This window comes from Orcinus orca, chromosome 9 (assembly GCF_937001465.1).
Source record: "Orcinus orca chromosome 9, mOrcOrc1.1, whole genome shotgun sequence".
Taxonomy (NCBI): domain Eukaryota; kingdom Metazoa; phylum Chordata; class Mammalia; order Artiodactyla; family Delphinidae; genus Orcinus; species Orcinus orca.
In genome coordinates, this window is record NC_064567.1 from 48,124,439 (window position 1) to 48,146,813 (window position 22,375).

At 36.8% G+C, this 22,375-nt stretch overlaps 2 protein-coding genes across 6 annotated transcripts in view; one reads left to right on the top strand and one right to left on the bottom strand.

The window, feature by feature from the left end:
- JAZF1 (JAZF zinc finger 1) overlaps positions 1-4,682 on the top strand; it is a 339,872-nt gene extending 335,190 nt beyond the window's left edge. For 2 of the 3 annotated variants that reach the window (XM_049714869.1, XM_049714871.1), the window contains exon 5: positions 2,254-2,560. In XM_049714869.1, the coding sequence (XP_049570826.1) occupies positions 2,254-2,430 (177 nt within the window). In that variant the 3' untranslated portion in view covers positions 2,431-2,560. Of the gene's footprint in view, positions 1-2,253; positions 2,561-3,922; positions 4,005-4,536 lie in introns of those variants that run through there. The other variant, XM_049714870.1, reaches the window with a different exon arrangement.
- The window catches only part of TAX1BP1 (Tax1 binding protein 1), an 88,203-nt gene continuing 70,496 nt past the window's right edge, over positions 4,669-22,375 (bottom strand). Inside the window, exons 15-20 of one of the 3 annotated variants that reach the window (XM_049714843.1) lie at positions 18,208-18,391; positions 17,704-17,852; positions 7,192-7,274; positions 6,417-6,572; positions 4,969-5,134; positions 4,669-4,877 (exon numbers count right to left, since the gene is read on the bottom strand). In XM_049714843.1, the coding sequence (XP_049570800.1) occupies positions 5,008-5,134; positions 6,417-6,572; positions 7,192-7,274; positions 17,704-17,852; positions 18,208-18,391 (699 nt within the window). In that variant the 3' untranslated portion in view covers positions 4,669-4,877; positions 4,969-5,007. Of the gene's footprint in view, positions 6,573-7,191; positions 7,275-17,703; positions 17,853-18,207; positions 18,392-22,375 lie in introns of all 3 variants that reach the window. The other 2 variants (XM_049714842.1, XM_049714844.1) reach the window with 2 other exon arrangements.

Sequence of the window (22,375 nt, forward strand, 5' to 3'; positions counted from 1 at the left end):
TTTGTTGTTCAAATGTTTATTAGTTTTGGTTTCCTCTCTTTTCTGACAAGGCGTGAGTGGCACTGGGACACAGGGGTAAGCTGGATTTATAATGATCCATCTTGCAACAAGTTCCCGGTGAAAGCGAGGACATGAAATGTTTTAGTAGCGCTTCAGCCACAGGAATGTTTTAGTAACCCTTCATTCACTGAGGTACTCAGTGAATATCTGTTGAGCTAATGGAATATTATTAAGCAGGCAGATGTAAATTATTAAGCATTTGTGAGTCAGGAGACTTCCTACCATAGTGTTACTATTAGAAAGTTGACAGTCTTTTTCTAATGATCATAAAACAGTTATTTCCTCCCCATCTCCCTCCCTCCCATAGGAGGGAAAGAATGTTTAACATAATATGCTAAAAATATTTTCATATTTATCTTTGTTGCCTGGCTCCAGCTAGGTGGCTCTCACCTGGGTCTCTCATGCCGCTGCAGTAGGGTACCAGCTGGGGCTAGATAACACAGGTTGGCTTCTTTACCCATGTGCCTGGGCCCCTGGTGGGATGGTTGGAGCAGCAAGGGGCTGGCAGGGCGTATCCACCCATCTCTGTTAATGGGTCGGATTCTGCACCGTCACTGCCCTCCCCACATCCCAGCGCAGCAACCTCCTACTCCCCAGCATGCCTCTAGAAGATCAGTGAAGTGCCTCGTCGCCCTGCAGGCAGGGATTAATGCAGGGATGACAAGGGCTGAAGGCGCAGAAGGCCAACAGCTGGACGTTCAGGGAAGAAGTCGTGTCTGTCCTTGTGGTTCAACTCACTGGACAGCCCTCAGACTCAAAGCATAGACAGCTGGTTGCTCCTTGTCACCCCTGGGTTCAACAAAGTCGAGAGGATTCTCTTCCATAGGACTTTTGAAAAGTATTAATGTGCACTGTGAATCTCCAATAGGGAAATATAAATAGTAATAACCACTGAACATATTTTGTTTCATGGCAACTCTCAATTTCTTCCAGAATGAGGCATGCTCTAACAAATTCATTCATTCACAGGTACTAGTGGAGCAGCTACTATGTGCCAGGCACGGTGCTAGATGCTCATGAAACAACTGCAGTTTGTTCTTATTCTTTGGGAGCTCGATAAGGGCATCCTACGAAGTGGAAGACGGCTATGTTGGAAACCTTTCGTTGGGCACAGGACTGGCCTCAGTGGGCCTAGATTCAGATAATACTTTAGAAAACAGTCCACTCTTCTGGTGATCTGTACTCAACAACTTCCTATCTTCTCTTTTCCCTTACTCCTCAGTCTGACAGTAGCTGGCTTGGAAATTAAGACCTATGCTCTAGCATCACTTCTGCCATTTATTCTTACTTAAATCTTCCATCAGTTTACTCAGTGTCCTGAGCCTGTTTACTCACCATGTAATTGGGATAAGCAAAACTAACTTGGTTGAATCTGTAGAGTGATTCTAGGCATGACGTCTTAAATAGAATATGCAAGTGAGCTAGCAAAACCAATTGATAGAAATCCAGAAAGCATTTTGTTATTTCATGTTATCATTTAGGATTTGTAGGCCAATTTGAAGTTTGGAACTTTTCTGTTGCTGAGGCTTTAATAACCTAACATTTTTAAAGTTCACTGTATGTTTGGAATAATACATAAATAAAAAGTAGGGCCTTGTCTGCCCATAGGTGTTTATTTAACACACACAACAGTGCTGGGGCAAGATTTGGGCACAGATACTGGCTTAAAGCTGAGTAGAAAATGGACCAAAAATCCCTACATAAGGTAGCGATTATCATGGTTGGCTGGGAGCAAGACATAAGCTGAGTTTCCAAATGAAGAATTTATACACGTCTTGAACTTCATTACCCTAACCTATGTTTTCTTTCTTCAGATTCTTTTCGGGGCCATCTTGAGGATATTTGTATGTAATTTTTCATCGTTAACATTCTTCAGAGTAGAAACAAGATTCAGAGGGAGCTGTGCCTCTTTAAAAGTCTGGGTCTTAAATACGTATTTTATGTAAAAGTCAGAAGTCAGTACTTTCAGGGTAACTGAGGTGTGTTTGAAATTGCCTTGGGTGAGCTGTGTACATGACCTAGTCTGCACCGCCCACGATTAACACACGACTGCGAGTTCGCGAAAAAGCCTGTTCTGTCTACAGCTGCCATCCAGGAGCTGTCCAGTTGCAGTCAGACCTGCACTGAGGCTTTCCCCGCCATCTGACACTGTGTGACTCCGTCTAATAGGTGATATTTTTGTCCTCTCCACAGAATGTGAATGGCATAAAGTACCATGCTAAGAATGGCCACAGAACACAGATTCGTGTCCGCAAACCATTCAAGTGTCGTTGTGGTAAGAGTTACAAGACAGCTCAGGGCCTGCGGCACCACACAATCAATTTCCATCCCCCGGTGTCGGCCGACATTATCAGGAAGATGCAGCAGTAACATGCTGGTCATAACTGTGCCAAGAAATCCTCACCAGCAGTTGCTGATTTTGAAAACAGCCACCTTTTTTCAGGGGAAGCATTCAGCAACCCTTTAAAGAATAAATGCATGCTTTAAATTTTTTCTGTAATTTTGGAATGATGTATCTTTGTAGAGTTAATGATTTTGTACATTTGCACATGTAATCATCATACCCATTTTCATTACTTTGATATAAGGTGCTAAACAAAGCTCTAGGTTTTTCAGCACATTTCCCCCAAAACAAGACAGAAATTGAGGGCATGTTGTGTATCGTTTAGCTGTGTTGCAGTGATATCATTTGCGGGGGAGGAGGGGCTAGCACTGAGGGTTTTTCCCCCAAGATTATAATGTGATTGGTTGAAGTTTTTCAACACATCAACTCATTGTGTTCAAAACCAAAATAATACCTTCACTGTCAAACTGGTTACCATGCCTTACATAATGGAGTTAGTTAGTACCTGTGACTAGAAAGACTTTAGGTAACGGAAATATAAATAAGAAAGAATGTTTAACATAATATGCTAAAAATATTTTCATATTTAAATAACATGCATAAAAGGTGTGCTTTCTGTGTTTTATATTATCTTGCAAATCCTTTAGACCTTTAAAAAGCTGAAAATCTTGCCATGTGACTTACCAATCATTTTAGTGTTACAAATGGCATTTTTGTACAAAAAGTCTATTCAGTTCACTCATTAACACACAGTCATTGAGTGCCTGCTAGGTGCAAGGGATTCAATTTATGCCTATTGATGTCGGTGGACCAAGATACCAGTTTAGTGAAATACTTTCCCCTGAAATACTTTCCCCTGAAATCTGTTAGGAAACACTTTGAAATACTTAAGTGCAAATTTTGTGTGTGTGAAATTCAGTTCTATCTTCATCTTTAGGTGAAGTTTTAAAGCACTTTGTCGTTCTCTATTGCCAACAGATGTGATGTTTTATGTGTTGCCAGTTCTTGCAACCACTGCCCTAACAACCTGCGGGTTGCAGATAAGAATTAAAATGCCAAGCGCGTTTCCAAGAGGAGCATCTTGTTAAGACCCCTGTTGCCTCCTCATGCTCATTGTGTTTTCAGACTTTTTTTAAAGGCACTTTTTCCATCACATTGTAGATGTCTGTATTCCCACTGGAAATGTCTGTTTAGCTTTGTAAGACATTTTGCTGAAATATGAAATTGAGCCTTATTGACAGGTAAGTGCTTCTTGCAGCAGGTGGTCAGTGACTAATACGTGACCCATTAGAGTATAACCTACGTCTGGACCATTCCTAACGTTTTTCTTACCAACAGTACCATCATGCCTTGAGTGTTCATTTCTCCCAAGTGCTATTCCTTAAACATGAGTTTACCAATTGCCTAATTATGCAATAAAAATTGCTTTGAGATGGCTAACTGCCCACAAAACTGACGAAAATCAAACTCGAAATGCTTGTAAAATAACTTTCTTCCCGTGTTTCCATTTGTTGAAAGTCTTACAGATGGAAAGCAGGTGTTCCTCCCTCCTCAGTTTTTCAGACGTTTTGAAAGGAAGACAATTCTGTTAGCCAGATGGGTAAGCTTCTATTAATACACTCTTAAATTGTGAATCCCTCATAATGAGGGATTTAAAAGTTATTTATAAAGACACTACCTGCTAAAAATGTCCTCAGATCTCTGAAGAGTAGTCTTGGTCCTGAATATACAGTGTTATCCTTTATCTTTTAAAGGGTGATACAGACATGAGAAGCCACCAGTTGGTGCATAAGAAGGCCCTACTTGGCTATTTCATATCTACCTAGAATTGACCAAATTTTTTTTTAGGCCAGCAATTATTATTTAGCTTCGCTCCTTCTAGTGCAATAGTGCAAGAAACTATAGGCTGGATCAGTAGTTCAACAGCTAAACAGTCATAAAATAGTCATTGTGCATGTTAAATTTCTTTCAACTATAAAAATTTCCAGTTTCTATTTACTTATTCATTGTGACAGTATTACTAAACAAACAGGTAAGGATGGGAATATTTTGTTATACCGTGTATAGTGAATGTATTGTACTGTGTCTGTGAAAACTGTGCTTTAAATTATATTTTCATATGTTTTGTTCAGGACAGAGCACATTTAAGTTTGAAAGCAACAGAGGTTTGTTTTAGAACTGAAGGCAACTTAATGAAACAAAATTGCTGTCAAGAAAAGCTGCTTATAAATGTAAATGAAATCACATTTAAAATAAACTGCCTCTGACCCAAAATAAACATGGCTCTTTATTTTCATTAGCATCCATTATAAAGACCAGTATCAAGTTTGCCACAGAAACGAATATATCCATTCAGTACCTTGTTCTAAGGCTGCCTTTTTTAGGTGGGGGCAGAATTCAGCTGACATGTAGATTTCATCAATGTTTTGCCTAGGTTAGTATGATGAACAATTTCATTTCACTGGTAGTAGCACTATAATATTCAAAGGATACTTTTAGGTTAGTATGGTCCATAATTATTAACTGATGGAACAAAAATGTTCGTATCATTGAACATATTTTACCTGAATATATTCTGCTTAGCATATAACCTATCCAGAAGCTTAAAACATGGAGTCTTCATTACCGCTGCATCCCAGGTCTGCCATGTCCTGATATCTGACTGCCCAATACTGTTTTGCCCTAGACTCACACCTTTTAAAGGATTCCAACGATACATGAATTCTGCTCCTAGAAACAAATACAAGTGAGATGGTGTATATGCGGTTCACATATAGTACCCCAAAATGCCACTACACTGAATATTAAGTTAACATCTTAGATAGCTAGTTTGCTTAAGACAAGCTTAAATATTTTGATAACCACAAAAACAGCAAAATCAAAAAGTCAGTACTTTAAATCCTTAACATTCATATTCTAAAAGGGGAAAGGACTGTAGTTCAGAAAATTTTTTTAGTGACCCAGACCAAAAAGACATTCAAGATGCTAGACTTAATGAAAAACTATCACAAATAAATTTGACAATGAAATTACACACTTCTAAAAATGTGTCTACTTTAATGTTAATGAATACTATATACAGCAGAGTCATAACGAACACGATAGTTTGATTTGGGTTTATGCATTACATATTTAATCACTTACTGAGAACATTTTTTCAAAGTTATACTCATCAAGAAAATGTGAAAAAAGACATACATTTTCTGTGATTTTATGCCACAACCATAACTGTTTAGTAGATCATTTAATATGAAACAATTACACTGACATATCTTGTTCCATTTCCCCATCAGATAGAAATACAACTTTAAGATGGCTTAAAAATAATCAGATATTCTAAAATTTTTTAGTCATAAAATTAGCAAAATATGCATTCTATTAATTCCTAAAGCAAACATTTCAAATATAAAAAGGATATTTGCTATCTTGGAAGCATGTGATCTCATTCTACATGCAGCTCCCCTTCTAAAGAGGGTTAAAAAAAAATATTTCATGGGCTAAATTATGAAGTTTCTGTATTCAAAAGAATAACTTTGCAAGACTTATGATAAATTCTTTGTGTTACATAACTTTTAGTAGTCATGCTCAATCAACAAGGTCAACAGAGATGTGTAAATATTCTGCTAAATAACACACTATACATACCTATTTTTTCAGTGTGGTAACGTTAAAATAATCCGTTTCCTTCATTCATATAATTTTTCAAAATGGGGAATAAATAAAGATACAAATACACAAGAACTTCTTAAGCAGGTAAGATTAACAGAGGTTAAAATTATATTTATTGATAAGTGATAAACCAAGGACTGACCCTGACACTACGTAACACCAAACTCAAAGTAGCTCTTGGTCAGAAAAGTGCAATAGAGGGTACATGAAAGTGACACCTTGTGGTCTCCTTAGTGGTCTGAGGTGTGTTTTTTTTCCAACTGCTGAACTGTATTATTAACTCCTAATAAAAATTAACTAGTCAAAATTTAAAACATTCTGATCAAAATGGGTTTGTACATGCCTTTCAAACCCCTGCTGGTCATAGTCAGGAGGGAACTGCTCGCTGCACATTGGGCACACCTTCCAGTGACTTTCAACATGTTCTTCAAATTTGCTCTGATCGTAGTTGGGAGGGAACATTAATTCACAGAGTGGACATTTCTTCTGAACATCAAAGCTTGAGGAAATAAAATGAAAGAATTACCTATTTCTAATAAACAGATTTTTAACAGCAGTAACCTTCAGATACAGTGAGGTTACATTTATCTAGTTAAGCTGATATGCATACTAACACTTACCTTGAAACTCTTCAGTTACGCCAGGAACCTCTTTTTCTGCTCCTAAAAGCTTGCTATTGACAACTGTGTAAACCATTTGTAAAGCCTCTAATTTTAGTTTTACGATTAGATTGACAAAGAAAATCTTTTTCTCATCAAAATCCAAAAAATACAATCACATTATGTGAAATGAGGCTCAGTGACAAGAATTCTTCAATTTTTAACAAAATATGCCTTTCGTAAAACTATAAAGATTCATACAACTTGTAGCTTCCCAACAGTGTTCATTCAGTTTAACAACTAAAGGTGTTTACAGCACTGGTCCTCAAGGTACGGTGCGCATCAAAACCACCTGGAGGCATGCTGAGACGTGTACTGCTGGGCCCTACAGCAAGGATTTGGGGTTCAACAAGATCTGAGTTAGGGCCCTGGACCATATGCATTTCTAACAAATTTTCAAGGACCATACGTTGAGAGCCACAGGTAATCCCAATTCTACACAGGAAAGAGAAAAATTACCTGGGATCAAAGCAAAAGCCTGTTCCATGGCCACGTAAATGCTGACTTGGAGGATCAGGGGCAGTGGGCACATTCTCATCTTCCTAGGCAAACAATAATTGTGCAACTTTTGAGAAAAGTGAAACCAAATAGAAGTTCCTCAATTAATTAATTCAATCTAGCACCATATAAAGGAAATAAGATTACACTTTTAAAAATTTACTTCTATTATCATTAAATTAGATTTTCATGTAAACATGTTTGAAAGTAACTTTTTGTTTTTTAGAGAGTATTTCACTATGGACTAAGTCATACCTTGAAATAAAAAGCAGTATTCAGTGGAATGGAGAGTATACTACACCTGTGTGTGTGAATGAAGTAGAGATCAATAGACTTTTTTGACCGATATGTAGGTAACTTTACCGACTTTTCATTCCATACACTGGGTGACCACCTTCATAAAAATCTTAAGACTGCATTATTTTTCCTTTTATTCTCATTTAATGACTATTAATCTGTAAGATAGGCAGGATCTTCTTTGATAATATATACCCACTGCACAATACGTAGAAATTATAAATAAAGGAAAACTCTGTGTGTGTGTGTATGTTTTGGGGCAAATACACAAGCAAACCCAACTGGAAAACCATGTTAAAGTGAAGCAATGCACCAAACTACAGGCCTCAAAAACCCTAATGTAGAACAATCAGATTCAAATTTAAATATCTGATTAACATTATCAAGGAAGACTCCTAAAACCCTGTAAATCTGAGTCTGAATCTGAAAGAAAATGCTGGTTTGAATTTCCATGCCTGCATCCCTCTAGTCACTTTTTATAGATTTGCACACTGCTGCTACATCAATATCCAAACACAGACTGTCACTTCATATCCAAAGCAGCCACATCATCTGAAGTGCCCATTTGCTTTCTTCCCCTAAGCAGTCTGTTAGCTTCTCTCATGTCATGAACTAACAGCACACAACAGGTGGAAGAGGCACTGATTAAAGTCCTTATGTTGCTGGGTAGTCATGATTGCCCCAGAACTATTAATAGGCTCATAAGTCAGGTCTGTCATAGGAAGAGGTCCCAAAAAAGTGTATGTGATGTGAAATTTTAAGTGACCAAACAAAAGATAAATTGAATTTTTTTTTGGGGGGGGGAAGGAACAGTAAGGGAAGGCGTGGTAACTTAGCTATTATTCTGACAATTATCCCCCACCCCCGTAAAAGCTCAAAAAAGGAGGTGAGAGACTTTTTTTTCCCATGTGCATCACATGAGAAAACACTTTTGTTTACATGATTCCCTTAGGATATAACTGGGCAAAAGAAAAACAGGATCAATAACCTAATAGGGCATTGAGAAGTTGGGGAATGTTGGGGGAAGTACTTCATATACTTCAAAAATTAAAAGTCTTTAAGTAAGTAAAATCCAGACAGTTTTTAAATCTGCAGGGACAAAGAGGGAAGATGATTTAGTAGTTGAATCTGCTAAGCTTACATATGTATAACAGGCAAATTGTGATTCTGTGCCACATTACTCTGGCTGCCATACTTAGGCCTTCCAGCAACAATATCCGAAAATGAATCTGCTTAAACAATTACATATAAAATAATGAACAAAATTTTCTCATATATAAATGTTTTAAAATTTTTTGAAATGCTATTGAAGAAAAAGAATAAAACAAAAGGTCTTCATATTCTACTTTTCAAAATTCTTGATGAGACATATTTATAATATTGTACAATACAACTTTCTAGGGGCGAAAAATATAATGGAACCAAAAATCTCATAACCACCTTTCCCTGTGTTTTACAACAGCTGCAGCTCACACCAATTCACTGCTTCCATGAAGCAGCTAACAATAGAGTTTGGAACTAGCTAAGGTGCTAGTTTCAGACCACCTATCAGACATGTTAAAAATATGTCTGCTTATAAAATATGTGGATGAGGGGGGCAAAAAAAGCAATTTATACTTTCTAAGCCATATATAATTTGGTAAGGGAACTATTATTCTGTATCTTCTACCAGAATAAAAGGGGAGAGGAACTGAAGAGTAGAATTCTAGATGTAATAATGAGACATAAGTCCTCATGAAATAAGAAGTCACCTACTGGGAGAATAGTTTAAAACCAAGAAGTATGTAATAAAATCTGAGTAACCAATTCATATAATAAAGTCTCTGGTGATCTTGTCATGCAAAATGACCAAATTTTCACTCCCAAATACAGTTATTCCATTTTACTCATCAAGCTTGGCTAATTAGTTTCCAAACCATACTAGTTTACATATAACAAATTAGCCCAGGAAGTGAGGCTATTAAGGCAGGCTCACTGCCGCAACAAAAAATGGCTACTGGTGAAAAAAAGAGGAAAGCAGACAAGAACCCAAAACATCAAATAGGATTTCAACACTGGATCATACAGCTTTACTATACACCTTAAAAGAATGTGAGGACATCATTCAATATTAAGTTTTTAATTAATAAACTTCAGTCATCAAGGTTATTAGTACTCTATTTTAGCAAGATTTCCACCCAAAACTACTAAAACAATCAAGTTTTAGCACTGAAAGTTGTCAAGTCAAAAGAATTTTGAATAGCAAGTTTTAAAGTATAAGTACCTAGTATTTTAGCTAAACTGCTGAAATAATCTTGTAAGCAAATATTATTGGGAATACCACACTAAAATGTATTTACGAACAATTCCAAATAATTAAATTTTTCTTAAGAAAATATTTTCAATAGCATTTTAATCTCCACAAAGGTCTAAACCACTGTACATTGTTCATGTACCTTTAGACCCATGAGCACAATACTCTTTCTATTTGCAAACTGGTTTTTAAGCAAAGGAAACATGCTACGGTAAACTGAAGCTCTGTTTGAAACCCAAAACTTCTCATGAGATGCTCAACTCAAAATCTAGTCTCTAAAAAATATTCTTGTTTTTCTTATCAAAGTATATAACCAGTTTGAACATCTGAAATAGTATTAAAATTGGTTAATCTCTTAGACAACAAAATACATTTAATCAATCATAAAAATACAATTACCATACGATACAACAATTCCATTTCTGGGTATATATCCAAAAGAACTGAAAGCAGGAACTCAAACAGATACACTGGTACACCTATGGTCATAGCAGCATTATTCACAATAGCCAAAAGGTGGAAACAACTCAAATGTTTATCAGTGGATGCATGGATAAACAAAATGTGGTATACACATACAATGAAATATTATTTAGCCTTAAAAAGGAAAAAAATTCTGACATCTTACAACATGAATGAATCTTGAGGACATATATTAAGTGAAATAAGCCCATCACAAAAAGATAAATACTGTATGATTCTATTGTGCTTATATGAGGTATCCAGAATAGTCAAATTCAGAGAGACAAAGTAGAATGCCAGGGGCCAGAGGGAGGGAGAAATGGAGTTGTTGTTTAACGGGTATAGAGTTTCTGTTTTGCGAGATGAAAAGAGTTCCGAAGACTTGTTGCACAACAATGTGAATATACTGTTGACCACTGAACAATGAGGATTTGAACTATATAGATCTGCTTTTATGCGGGATTTTTTCAATAGTATATACTACAATACTACATGAACTGAGGTTGGTTGGATCCTTGAATGCAGATCTGTGGATATGGGAGAAACCACAGATGTAGAGGACCAACTGTAAGTTATACTCAGATTTTCAACTGCATGGAGGGTTGGCACCCCTAACCCTCGTGTTAAGGGTCATCTGTACTTACTGCTATAGAAGCATGTACTAAAAAATAGTAAAATGGTAAACTTTATGTTATGTGTATTCAACCACAATAAAAAATGCAATTGTGATCAAACTAGCAATACACACTCGGGAGCTAATGATTGAGTTACACCATCTGAATCATTAGGATTCGGACAATCAGAATTTCTGAAACTGTGTTATGATTCCACCTTTGCCAGGAATTATTAATTGAAATATTTAGATATCATTAAGGATCTAGTAATGAATATCAATGAAGAAAGATCCACCACTTAATAGAACTTTTACTAAGTTAATAATTACTACTTTAGTTCAAGAGCATCCTACAAGAAACATTTGCTAAGGCCAAAATCAACACATTAAGAACAGAGTACCAATGACTCTGGGTAACTTTTATATAAAACTAAAGAATTAATGTTTATCCTTATAACTCTGTATTATTAAGTAAAATTCGTCAACATTCTCTTTTTATGAGATGTTACTGTTTAAGCTCAGCCAAACATCCATTTCTAGTAATATGTCAATGAAGGAATATCACTGAATTACAACTCCATAAAATTTAAAGGTATTTTAAAAATAGGAAAGCAAATAATTTTGTAAGATCTCTATTTTCAAATGTCACTTTTCTCAGATACATGCAGCCCTATGTTCATGCAACACTATTTACAAGAGCCGAGACATGGAAACAACCTAAATGTCCACCGACAGATGAATGGATAAAGAAGGTGTGGTATATATGTATACAAAGGAATATTACTCAGCCATAAAAAGAAACGAAATTGAGCTATTTGTAATGAGGTGGATAGACCCAGAGTCTGTCATACAGAGTGAAGTAAGTCAGAAAGAGAGAGACAAATACCGTAATGCTAACACATATATATGGAATTTAAGAAAAAAAAATGTCATGAAGAACCTAGGGGTAAGACAGGAATAAAGACACTGACCTACTAGAGAATGGACTTGAGGATATGGGGAGGGGGAAGGGTAAGGTGTGACAAAGTGAGAGAGAGGCATGGACATATATATATACACTACCAAACGTAAGGTAGATAGCTAGTGGGAAGCAGCCGCATAGCACAGGGAGATCAGCTCGGTGCTTTGTGACCGCCTGGAGGGGTGGGATAGGGAGGGTGGGAGGGAGGGAGACGCAAGAGGGAAGAGACATGGGAACATATGTATATATATAACTGATTCATTTTGTTGTAAAGCAGAAACTAACACACCATTGTAAAGCAATTATACTCCAATAAAGATGTTAAAAAATTTTTTAAAAAAAGAGTGAAATAATGCCATTTGCAGCTACATGGACCTAGAGATTATCACACTAAGCGAAGTAAGTCAGAAAGAGAAAGCCAAATACCATATGATATCACTTATATGTGGAATCTAAAATAATGACACAAATGAACTTATCTACGAAACAGAAACAGACTCACAGAGAGAAGACTTGTGGTTGCCAAGGGGAGCCGGTGGAGGGGGGTGGTTGGATTGGGAGTTTGGGATTAGCAGATGCAAACTATTACATATAGAATGGATAAACAACAAAGACCTATTGTACAGCACAGGGAACTATATTCGATGTCCTGTAATAAACCATAATGGAAAAGAATACCAAAAAAAGTTACTTTTCTCCATATTCAAAACTTAAAACAAACCAAAGACCTAAATTAGAAGCTAGAGCTACCTTAGATAAAGCAATGGTTTCTGAGATCGGATAGGTAAATTTGACTTCATCAAAATTTAAAACTTTTGTGCTGCAAAGGATACCACCAAAAGAATATAAAGACAATCCACAGATGGGAAAATATTTGCAAATCATTTATCTGGCAAGGGACAAATAATCCTATATAAAAATGGCCAAAGGACTTGAATAGACATTTTCCCAAAGAACATATACAAATGGTCAACCAGCACATTAAAGATGCTCAATATCATTAGCCATCAGGGAAATGCAAATCAAAATCATGATGATATGCCACTTCTCATCTACTAGGATGGGCTATCATCAAAACAACAGACAACAAGTGTGGGAAAAGATGTAGATAAACTGGAACTCTTACACGTACACACTGCCAATGGAAAAGGAATCATGCAATTCTTCAAAAGGTTAAACATAGAGTTACCCTATGACCCAGCAATTCAACTCCTAGGTATATAACCAAACTGAAAAATGTATTCAAAACAAAAACTTGTACATAAATTCACAGCAGCACTATTCACAAGAGCCAACTGTTAATCAACAGAGAAATGGATAAACAGAATGTGGTATATCCATACAGCACACTATTCAGCATTTAATAAAAAGGAATGCAGTACATTCTTCAAGCTAAATATGCATGTATGCTAAAACATGGATGGATCTTGAAAACATTATGCTAAGTGAAAGAAGCCAGTCACAAAAGACCTCACGTTATAAGATCTGACTTACATAAATGTCCAGAATAAGCAACTCTACAGAGACAAAGTAACTGCTAAACGGTACAGAGCTTCTTTTTGTGGTGAGGAAAATGTCCTAAAATTGAATGTGGTGATAGCTGCACAATTCTCTGAATATACTAAAAACCACTGAATTGTATACTTTAAATGGTAATTGTATGGTATGTGAATTATATCTCAATAAAGCTGTTACCAAAAATTACCTTTCTAAGATGATCTGAACATTAGTAGGCAGAAAATAAAAATAATTAAAAGCATTTCTTTAGCTAAAATCGTTAGTCACAAATATTTAAATAGACTCTACTGTATATGAAAGGCATTGTACTATATGGTATAGAGAAGGTAAAATTCAGCATTAAGAGATGCCAACCAGGGACTTCCCTGGTGGTCCAGTGGGTAAGACTCCACACTCCCAATGCAGGGGGCCTGGGTTCGATCTCTGGTCAGGGAGCTAGTTCCCACATGCATGCTGCAACTAAGAGTCCACATGTCGCAACGAAGATCCCGCATGCCGCGACTAAGACCGGGCGTGCCTAAATAAATAAATATTTAAAAAAAAAAAAACAAAAAGAGATGCCAACCAGAGATACACAATCAGCTAGAACAAAGTGTGTATTAAAAAAAAACAAAAAACAGAACATATAGAATTCATGTAATCTTTTTTTTAAAATTTATTTTATTTTTGGCTGCGTTGGGTCTTTGTTGCTGCACACAGGCTAGTTGCGGTGAGCGGGGGCTACTCCTCATTGCAGTGCACGGGCTTCTCATTGCGGTGGCTTCTCTTGTTGCGGAGCATGGGCTCTAGGCACACAGGCTTCAGTAGTTGTGGCTTGTGGGCTCTAGAGTGCAGGCTCAGTAGTTGTGGTACACAGGCTTAGTTGCTCTGTGGCATGTGGGCTCTTCCCGGACCGGGGCTTGAACCCATGTCCCCTGCATTGGCAGGCATATTCTAAACCACTGCGCCACCAGGGAAGCCCCTCATGTAATCTTTTTGATGATGTCTAATTTATCTATTTTTTCCTTTGCTGCTTGCGCTTTTGATGTCATATCTAAGAAACCATTGCCTAACATCACAAAGATCTATCTCTATGTTTTCTTTTGAATTTTATACTTTAGCTCTTATATTTAGGTTCAATTTGAGTTAATTTTTGTATATGGTATGAGGTAGAAGTCCAATTTCATTTTTTTGCATATGGATATCCAAATGTCCCAGCACCATTTGTTGAAATGATTATTCTTTCCCCTTTGAAATGTCTTGGGGGACTTCCCTGGTGGTGCAGTGGTTAAGAATCTGCCTGCCAATGCAGGGGACACGGGTTCGATCCCTGGTCCAGGAAGATCCCACATGCCGTGGAGCAACTATGCCCTTGCGCCACAACTACTGAGCCTGCGCTCTAGAGCCTGCACACCACAACTACTGAAGCCCATGTGCCTAGAGTCCATGCTCTACACCTAGAGAAGCCACCGCAATGAGAAGCCCATGCACTGCAACGAAGAGTAGCCCCCGCTCACCGCAACTAGAGAAAGCCCACACACAGCAATGAAGACCCAACACAGCCAAAAATAAATTAATTAATTTTAAATAAATGTCTTGGCAGTCTTGATAAAAGTGAATTGGCTGTAATTATATACTACTTTTGTAAACAGAAAACATACTGGTTATATTCAAAGTAAAATTTTAAAAATAAGACAACATATGAAAAATGGCAAAATTTAAGAAAGGCAAAAATTCCATGTGTCATGACAATGGGAAACAGGCCTTGATTCTTTAAAGCAGTGATTCCCAACAATTGTGGAGTCATAGCCCCTTTGAAAACCACAGATCCTTCTGAGAATAAAAACTAAAAAACTCATGAGAAAAAAATGTAAATACAAAAATTGTCAGTCTTCAATTGGGGGGTTCATAGTGAAGGATTCATGTGGAAAGCTGCAAACTACACATTAACAGAATGTGTGAACCTCAGTCTTTCAGAGATAGAGGAGAAAGGAAAGAAGTAAAGCTAGTCAGGTGAAAGGGAAACACTATACAAAGGCATAAAAACAACTAGAAAGTGGGATATGTGTTAAAGGAAGAGAAAGTAATCCAACCTTGCCTGATGGGCCTTAGGAAGCTTAGACCAGTGCAACTCAAATTTTATTAAGCGCATGATCACCGAAAGACTTTGTTAAATGCAGTCTGATTCTCTGTAGGTCTGGAGTGGAGCCAGAGGTTCCTTATTTCTAACAAGCTCCCAGGAGATACCAATAGTGTTGGTCCAAAAATGATGTTTTTGTGTAGGAAGAGTTTAGACCATGGTTCCAAAAACTGTGCAGGAGGCTACTGAGATGCTAAAGGTGCCATTAACTGAGAAAGTTTGGGAACCTGTGGTTTAGCCACTTGGTAGGCTGATAGGTGGTAAAACCACAACTTCCACAGCCAAACTGATGAGGCTGCACGCTTACCAGCTGTATGACTTCAAGCAAGCCAGGTAGTCTGTCTCTGTTTCCTCCATTATAAAACATAGTAATAGTTTCTACCTCATAGGACAGCTATGAAGAGTTAATATATTTAAAGTGTTAAGCATTAGCTGTCCAATAAAACTACAGAAATGTCTATTGCCATCACTATCATCATAATTACAACTATGAGGTGAAGGGGAGTGAGACAGAAAGTTTTTGGTACAGAAGGGAGGAGATATGGTAGGTGTGACTGAAGGGGGCTGGAAGTGCAGCCGCTTCAACCCCAACTGAAAGGCACTGGGTCCCAGGCTGTTAAATACTTCCAGGGCAAAGAGCCAGAGAAAAGGAACAGGTCAACTCAGAGCTGCTTTTTATATTCTAACTAAAACTACTTAACTAAAACACTTCATTTGCAAGTGATTTTTGTTGTTGTAATGACAAGAATTTTTTTAAAAAAATAAGGTCTGAATGTGCAAAAAAATTAGTTTCTAATGTGAAAAATCCTCTGATAGCAAAATACAATTACCCAAGGTGTGCCTATTAAGACCCCTTCCATCTCATTACCAAATCTAAGCATGTCAGCAAATGAGCACAAGACTCTAACACTGCTTCTCATGGGTTTGCAGGAGGGCAAAGCACACAGATCAGAAAGAACACTCTACTAATTAAACTGAAGCAGATGACTACAGAAGAGAAGAGCTTGTCACATGTAACATCTGTGCCAAGAATGATCAGATTAAATATGCAAAATGTGAAGTAAAGGTGTGATAAAGCAGTAAGATGATACTCTAGACTTCATATAGGCTACCAAAGTTCTGACAGTTTTCCTAATTATCCCCAGTAATGGATATAGGAGGCCAAAAGGCAGAAGAGAGAAATACATTTTTCTCCATTATGGGTGTTGAGCACTAGGGCTAAAATCATGCCTGTCTGAACACTGATCAGTTTCTGCAAAGGTTAATAGCAATTAAATGCAGCAAACTAGATTAAATGAGAAACAGGTCATGATACCGCTGTACTTGCAAAGAGCATGATAAAGCATTTCTTTTAAACACACCTTAATGACCAGAAAATCCAAAAAGCTGCTATGAGGAAAAGGATCTATTAAATGGTGAAGAAATCTCTTAAAGAAATAAAAAGAATGCCATGCCATGTAAACTGATTCAATTATCATCAGTACTGTACTGCTGAGAGATTAAATACTAATGATGTCTACAAGAGTATTTCTCTGAAAAAGAAAACTATGATACACACACTTCTTCCTTTTTCTTGCTAAAGATAACGAAGAGTCCACTTTATAACTTAAAGTGGGATATAAATGCAAAACTGAAAAGATGCACACCAAAGCATAACACTGTCATTAACGCTTTGCTTCTTGCAACCTGGTACATCTACAATCAAAAGAATATAGTAAATTACTCTGTGATAATTAAGATTAAACTATCTGTGACTACAGTTAATACTGTATTGTATATTTGAAAGTTGCTAAGAGAGTAGATCTTAAAAGTTCTCATCACAAGAAAAAAATTATAGCTGTATGATGATGGATGTTAACTAGACTTGTTATGATCATTTTGCAATATACACAAATACTGAATCGCTATGTTGCACACCTGAAACATGTTATATGTCAATTATAGCTCAACTTTTAAAAAATTTTTAAAATTAAACTATCTTATAACTACAATATTCTAAGGTCATTCTCTCAATAAATCCTAAAGTATAAGTCTGAAGCATATTAATGGTTGATTTTTCAAATTTAAATACAAGCAGATTTTTCAAAAAATCAAGTAAGCAATCATGTGCACACACGCGCATACACATTCTCTCTTTCTACACACACACAACTCTCTACACAGGACAAAAAATAAAAGGGACAGGCTCAGAAAATAGAAATTCAATTTACTTTACTATCCTCAGGGTCTTCTAAACCATCAGGTCGACTTAGATTTCGGGCAGGCTGGCTGCAGACAACATTATCTTCCAGTCCCCAAGAGGGTACTCTCACAGTTGGCCTTTGGATTTCATCTGGGTAAAAAGCACCATCTGCTCCATCTGAAATAAAAATTTTGGAAGGGTAGGGTAAAAACCTGGTACTAAAATTAGAATCTCCGTGTATAGCTATGATGAACAGAATATAAAGAACCACTTTAGTGTATCCAAAAAATGTCTTTTTTTTAACCCAAATGATCTTTAAAAATAAGAACTATGTGCAATAAGCAAATAGACTCCTCATTCATGGTGTACTGCTTCTAGATGAAGCCAGTTAGTGCTAAACATTAAAACTGCTTATTATAAAGCAAGATTTCTATTAGAGTTGATCATAACCAACAGTTCTCTAATCCCAGGAAGATACAAACAAAAAAAACCTCCACATTCAGCTAACCCCAACCAAAAATATTTTAATAACCTCTTGTTTCCTGTGTTGCATAAGGATTACCAAACTGCAGAACTGGTTGTGTATCTGGCACTGCAGGAACATGACCATTTTGCTCTGAGCTTGTGTTGAAACACTGTGAGATCTGCTGAGGACTCTGGGAATTCTGACCCTCCAATTTCCTTTCTGCTTGATTTTCTATACTCCTTTTAAGTTCCTAAAATTAACAAAAACAAAGGTGAATAAGCAACCAAATATTTTTTAACAAGAAGAGCATTAAGTATTTAGCCAAAATATAACAATAAAATGATTTCCCTATTATATTTAAAGTACACAGTTGGAAAGGCTGGTTCTCAACTTCTCATAAATGTCCCTTCCACATCTAACAAAATCAGAAAGCAGGATAAAGCCCAATATATTTTCAAATTTATTTGTGCCAATAAAGTACCTTTTTTATTGCTAATTGAGAGGAAATTGCGAATCTCTTACAACTTAGCTATTAGTAAAAATCACAAGACAAAAACAACTCAGACTGCTTCCCTGGTAAACTCTATCGAACATTTTAAAAAATACTAATCTTGTATAAATTCTTTCAAAAACTAGAGGAAAAAAAAGTCTCAGCTTACTTTACAAGGCCAGTATTATCCTGATACCCAAACCAGTGACATCACAGGAAAACGGCAGACCTCAACTGCAGACCCTCACGAATAGTGATGTAAAAATCCTTAACTTAATTAAGAAATCAAATTCAATATTAGAAAATAATACATTGGGACTTCCGTGGTGGCGCAGTGGTTAAGAATCTGCCTGCCAATACAGGGGACATGAGTTCGATCCCTGGTCTGGGAAGATCCCACATGACGCGAAGCAACTAAGCCTGTGCGCCACAGCTACTGAGCCTGCACTCTAGAGCCCGTGTGTCACAACTAAAGACCATGCCTAGAGCCCGTGCTCCGCAACAAGAGAAACCACCACAATGAGAAGCCCTCGCACCGCAAGAAAGAGCAGCTCCTGCTCGCTGCAACTAGAGAAAGCCCACACGCAGCAACAAAGACCCAACACAGCCAAAATTAATTTAAAAAAATCATGACCAAGTGGGTTTTATCACAAGAATGCAAATTTAGTTTAACATCCAAAAATCAATGTAATTCATCACACGTTCATAGACTAAAGGAAAAAAGCATACAATCATTTCAATAACTTCAAGAAGAAACATTTTATAAAATTCAACAGGCATCCATGATTTAAAAAAAAAAGACATCTATAAAAACCTACAGTGAATCTTAATGGGGAAAAATTAAATGGTTCTACCTAAGATCAAATATTAAGGCAAAAATGTCTGTTCTAACCACTTCTATTCAACATTATACTGGAGTTTCTTTTTTTTTTTTAATTTTTTTTTTTGCGGTACGCGGGCCTCCCACCGCTGTGGCCTCTCCCGCTGCGGAGCACAGGCTCCGGACACGCAGGCTCAGCGGCCATGGCTCACGGGCCCAGCCGCTCCGCGGCATGTGGGATCCTCCCGGACCGGGGCACGAACCCGTGTCCCCTGCATCGGCAGGCGGACCCTCAACCACTGCGCCACCAGGGAAGCCCTTAATATTTATTTATTTGGCTGCACCGGGTCTTAGTTGCAGCACTCGGGATCTTCGTTGCGGCGTGCAGGATCTTTTAGTTGCTGCATGCGGGATTTAGTTTCCTGACCAGGGATCAAAGCCAGGCCCTGTGCACGGGGGAGCGCAGAGTCTGGAACATCAGGGAAGTCCCTATACTGGAGGTTCTAAACAGTGTTAAGATTAAGGCAAGATTAAGATTAAGGCAGACAGACTGGAAAGGAAGAAGTAAAACCATCTTTACTCACAGATGATATCATCATAGAAGTGGAAAATCCTAAGGAATACACTAGAACTAGGAGAATGAGTTAATTTAGCAAGGCTGCAGTATATAAGGTCAATATATAAAACCAACTGTACTACCATATATCAGCAAATGAAATTTTTTAAAATTCTATTTATAGTAACATTCATAGATAAAAATTAAATACTGAGGAATAAATTTAGCAAAAGATGTGCAAGGTCTATAAACTAAAAGCCACAAACATTACTGAGAGAAATTAAAGAGAGCCTCAGCAAATAGAGAAATATACCACATTCATGGACTGGAAAACTTATTTTTATGCTATTAATTCCCCCCAAATTGATCTACAGATTCAATGCGATCCCAATCGAAATTCCAGCAGGCTTTTGTATAAACTGACAAACTGATTATAATGTACATGGAAACACAAAGGTCCTTGAACAGCCCATTTTTAAAAAGCAGAACAAACTTCAAGACTTACACAATCTGATTTCCAGACTTATTATAAAGCTATAGTAATCAACTGAGTACAGTCTTAGCCTAAGGATAAACAGACCGGGGGTAGGCAAACTTTCCATAAAGGGCCTGATGGTAGATATTTTCAGCTTTGTAGGACACATAGTCTCTGTCACAACTACTCAAATCTCTCTCTGCTACTGCAGTCATAGACAACACCTAAAAATGAATGGGCATGGCAATATGCTTTAATAAAACCTTATTTACAAAAACAGGCCACAAGTCAAATTTGGATGTAGGCCTTAGTATGCTGACCCCTAATATAAATCAATAAAACAGAAAAGAGATCCCAAAAATATACCCATACTCTTGTCAATTAATTTTCAACAAAGATGCAGAAGTAATACAATGGAGGAAAAACATGTTCTTTTAAATATATGATGCAAAAAAACTGGATATCTGCATACAAATAAAAAAATTTTAACTACATATCATTCCTTACACAAAAATTAATTTTAAGTAGATCATAAATCTAAACCTAAGAGCTGAAACTATAAAATATACTGGATTAAAAAATAGAAAATCTCTGTAACCCTGGGTTAGGCAAAAATTTCAGATAGGACACATACAGCATGAACCATTAAGAAAAATATTGCTAAACTGTACTACTTCAGAATTAGAAGCTTTTGCTCTTCAAAAGATAGTATTTTTAAAAATGAAAAGGCAAACCACAAATTGGGAGAAAATATTTCCAAAATATATAACATAGAAATTGTATGTGGAATATATTTTTTAAAACTCTTAAATCCAAAAAAGATAACCCAATAAAGAATCAGGTGAAAGATCTGAACAGACACTTCACAAAAGAATATATATGAATGGCCTGTAGGCACACGAAAAGATGTCGAGCATCACCAGTCAGTCATCGGGGACTATCTGGAAAAAATGAAAACACTAATCTTAAAAGATACATACACCCTAATGTTCATAGCAGCACTATTTAAAATAGCAAAGGTATTCATGGAAGTAATCCAAGTGCCCATTAACAGACAACTGGATTAAGAAGACAGGTGTGTGTGTGTGTGTGTGTGTGTGTGTGTGTGTGTGTGTGTGTGTGTGTGTGTGTGCGCCCACGTGTGCACTTGATTCAATAAGTCAAAGACAAATACTATATGTATGGTATCACTAATATGTGGAATCTAAAAAATAATATAGACTCACAATACAGACTCACAAATATAGAAAACAAACGTGGTTACCAAAGGAGAGAGGGGAGGTGGGAGGGACAAATTAGGGGTATGAGATTACAGATAAAAACTACTATATACAAAATAGATAAGCAACAAGGATTTACTGTGTAGCATAGGGAATTATACCCATTATCTTGTAATAACCTATAATGGAATATAATCTGCAAAAATACTGAATCACTATGCTGTACACCTGAAACTAACACAATATTATAAATCAACTATACTTCAATTAAAAAAATTTTTTAAGTTTAACATTAAAAAATAATAATTAAAAAAACACTAGTCGTCGGAGAAATTAAAACTAAAACCACAATGAGGTAACCTGACACACTCACTAGAACGACTAGAATTAAAAACTGACAATACCAAGGGCTAGTGACTGGAATGCTCACACACTGCTGGTGGGAATGCAAAGTGTACAGCCTTTTTGGAAAACAATCTGGGTGTTTCTTAAAAACATACACTTATATACCATATAAGCCAGCAATTCCCTTCCTAGGTATCTACTCAAGAAAAATGAAAACACATGTCCACAAAAAAAAACTTGTAAGAGAATGTTCAGAGCAGCATTACTCGTAACAGCAAAACATGAGAAATAATTTGAATGCCCATCAGCTGGTAAAAGGATTAACATC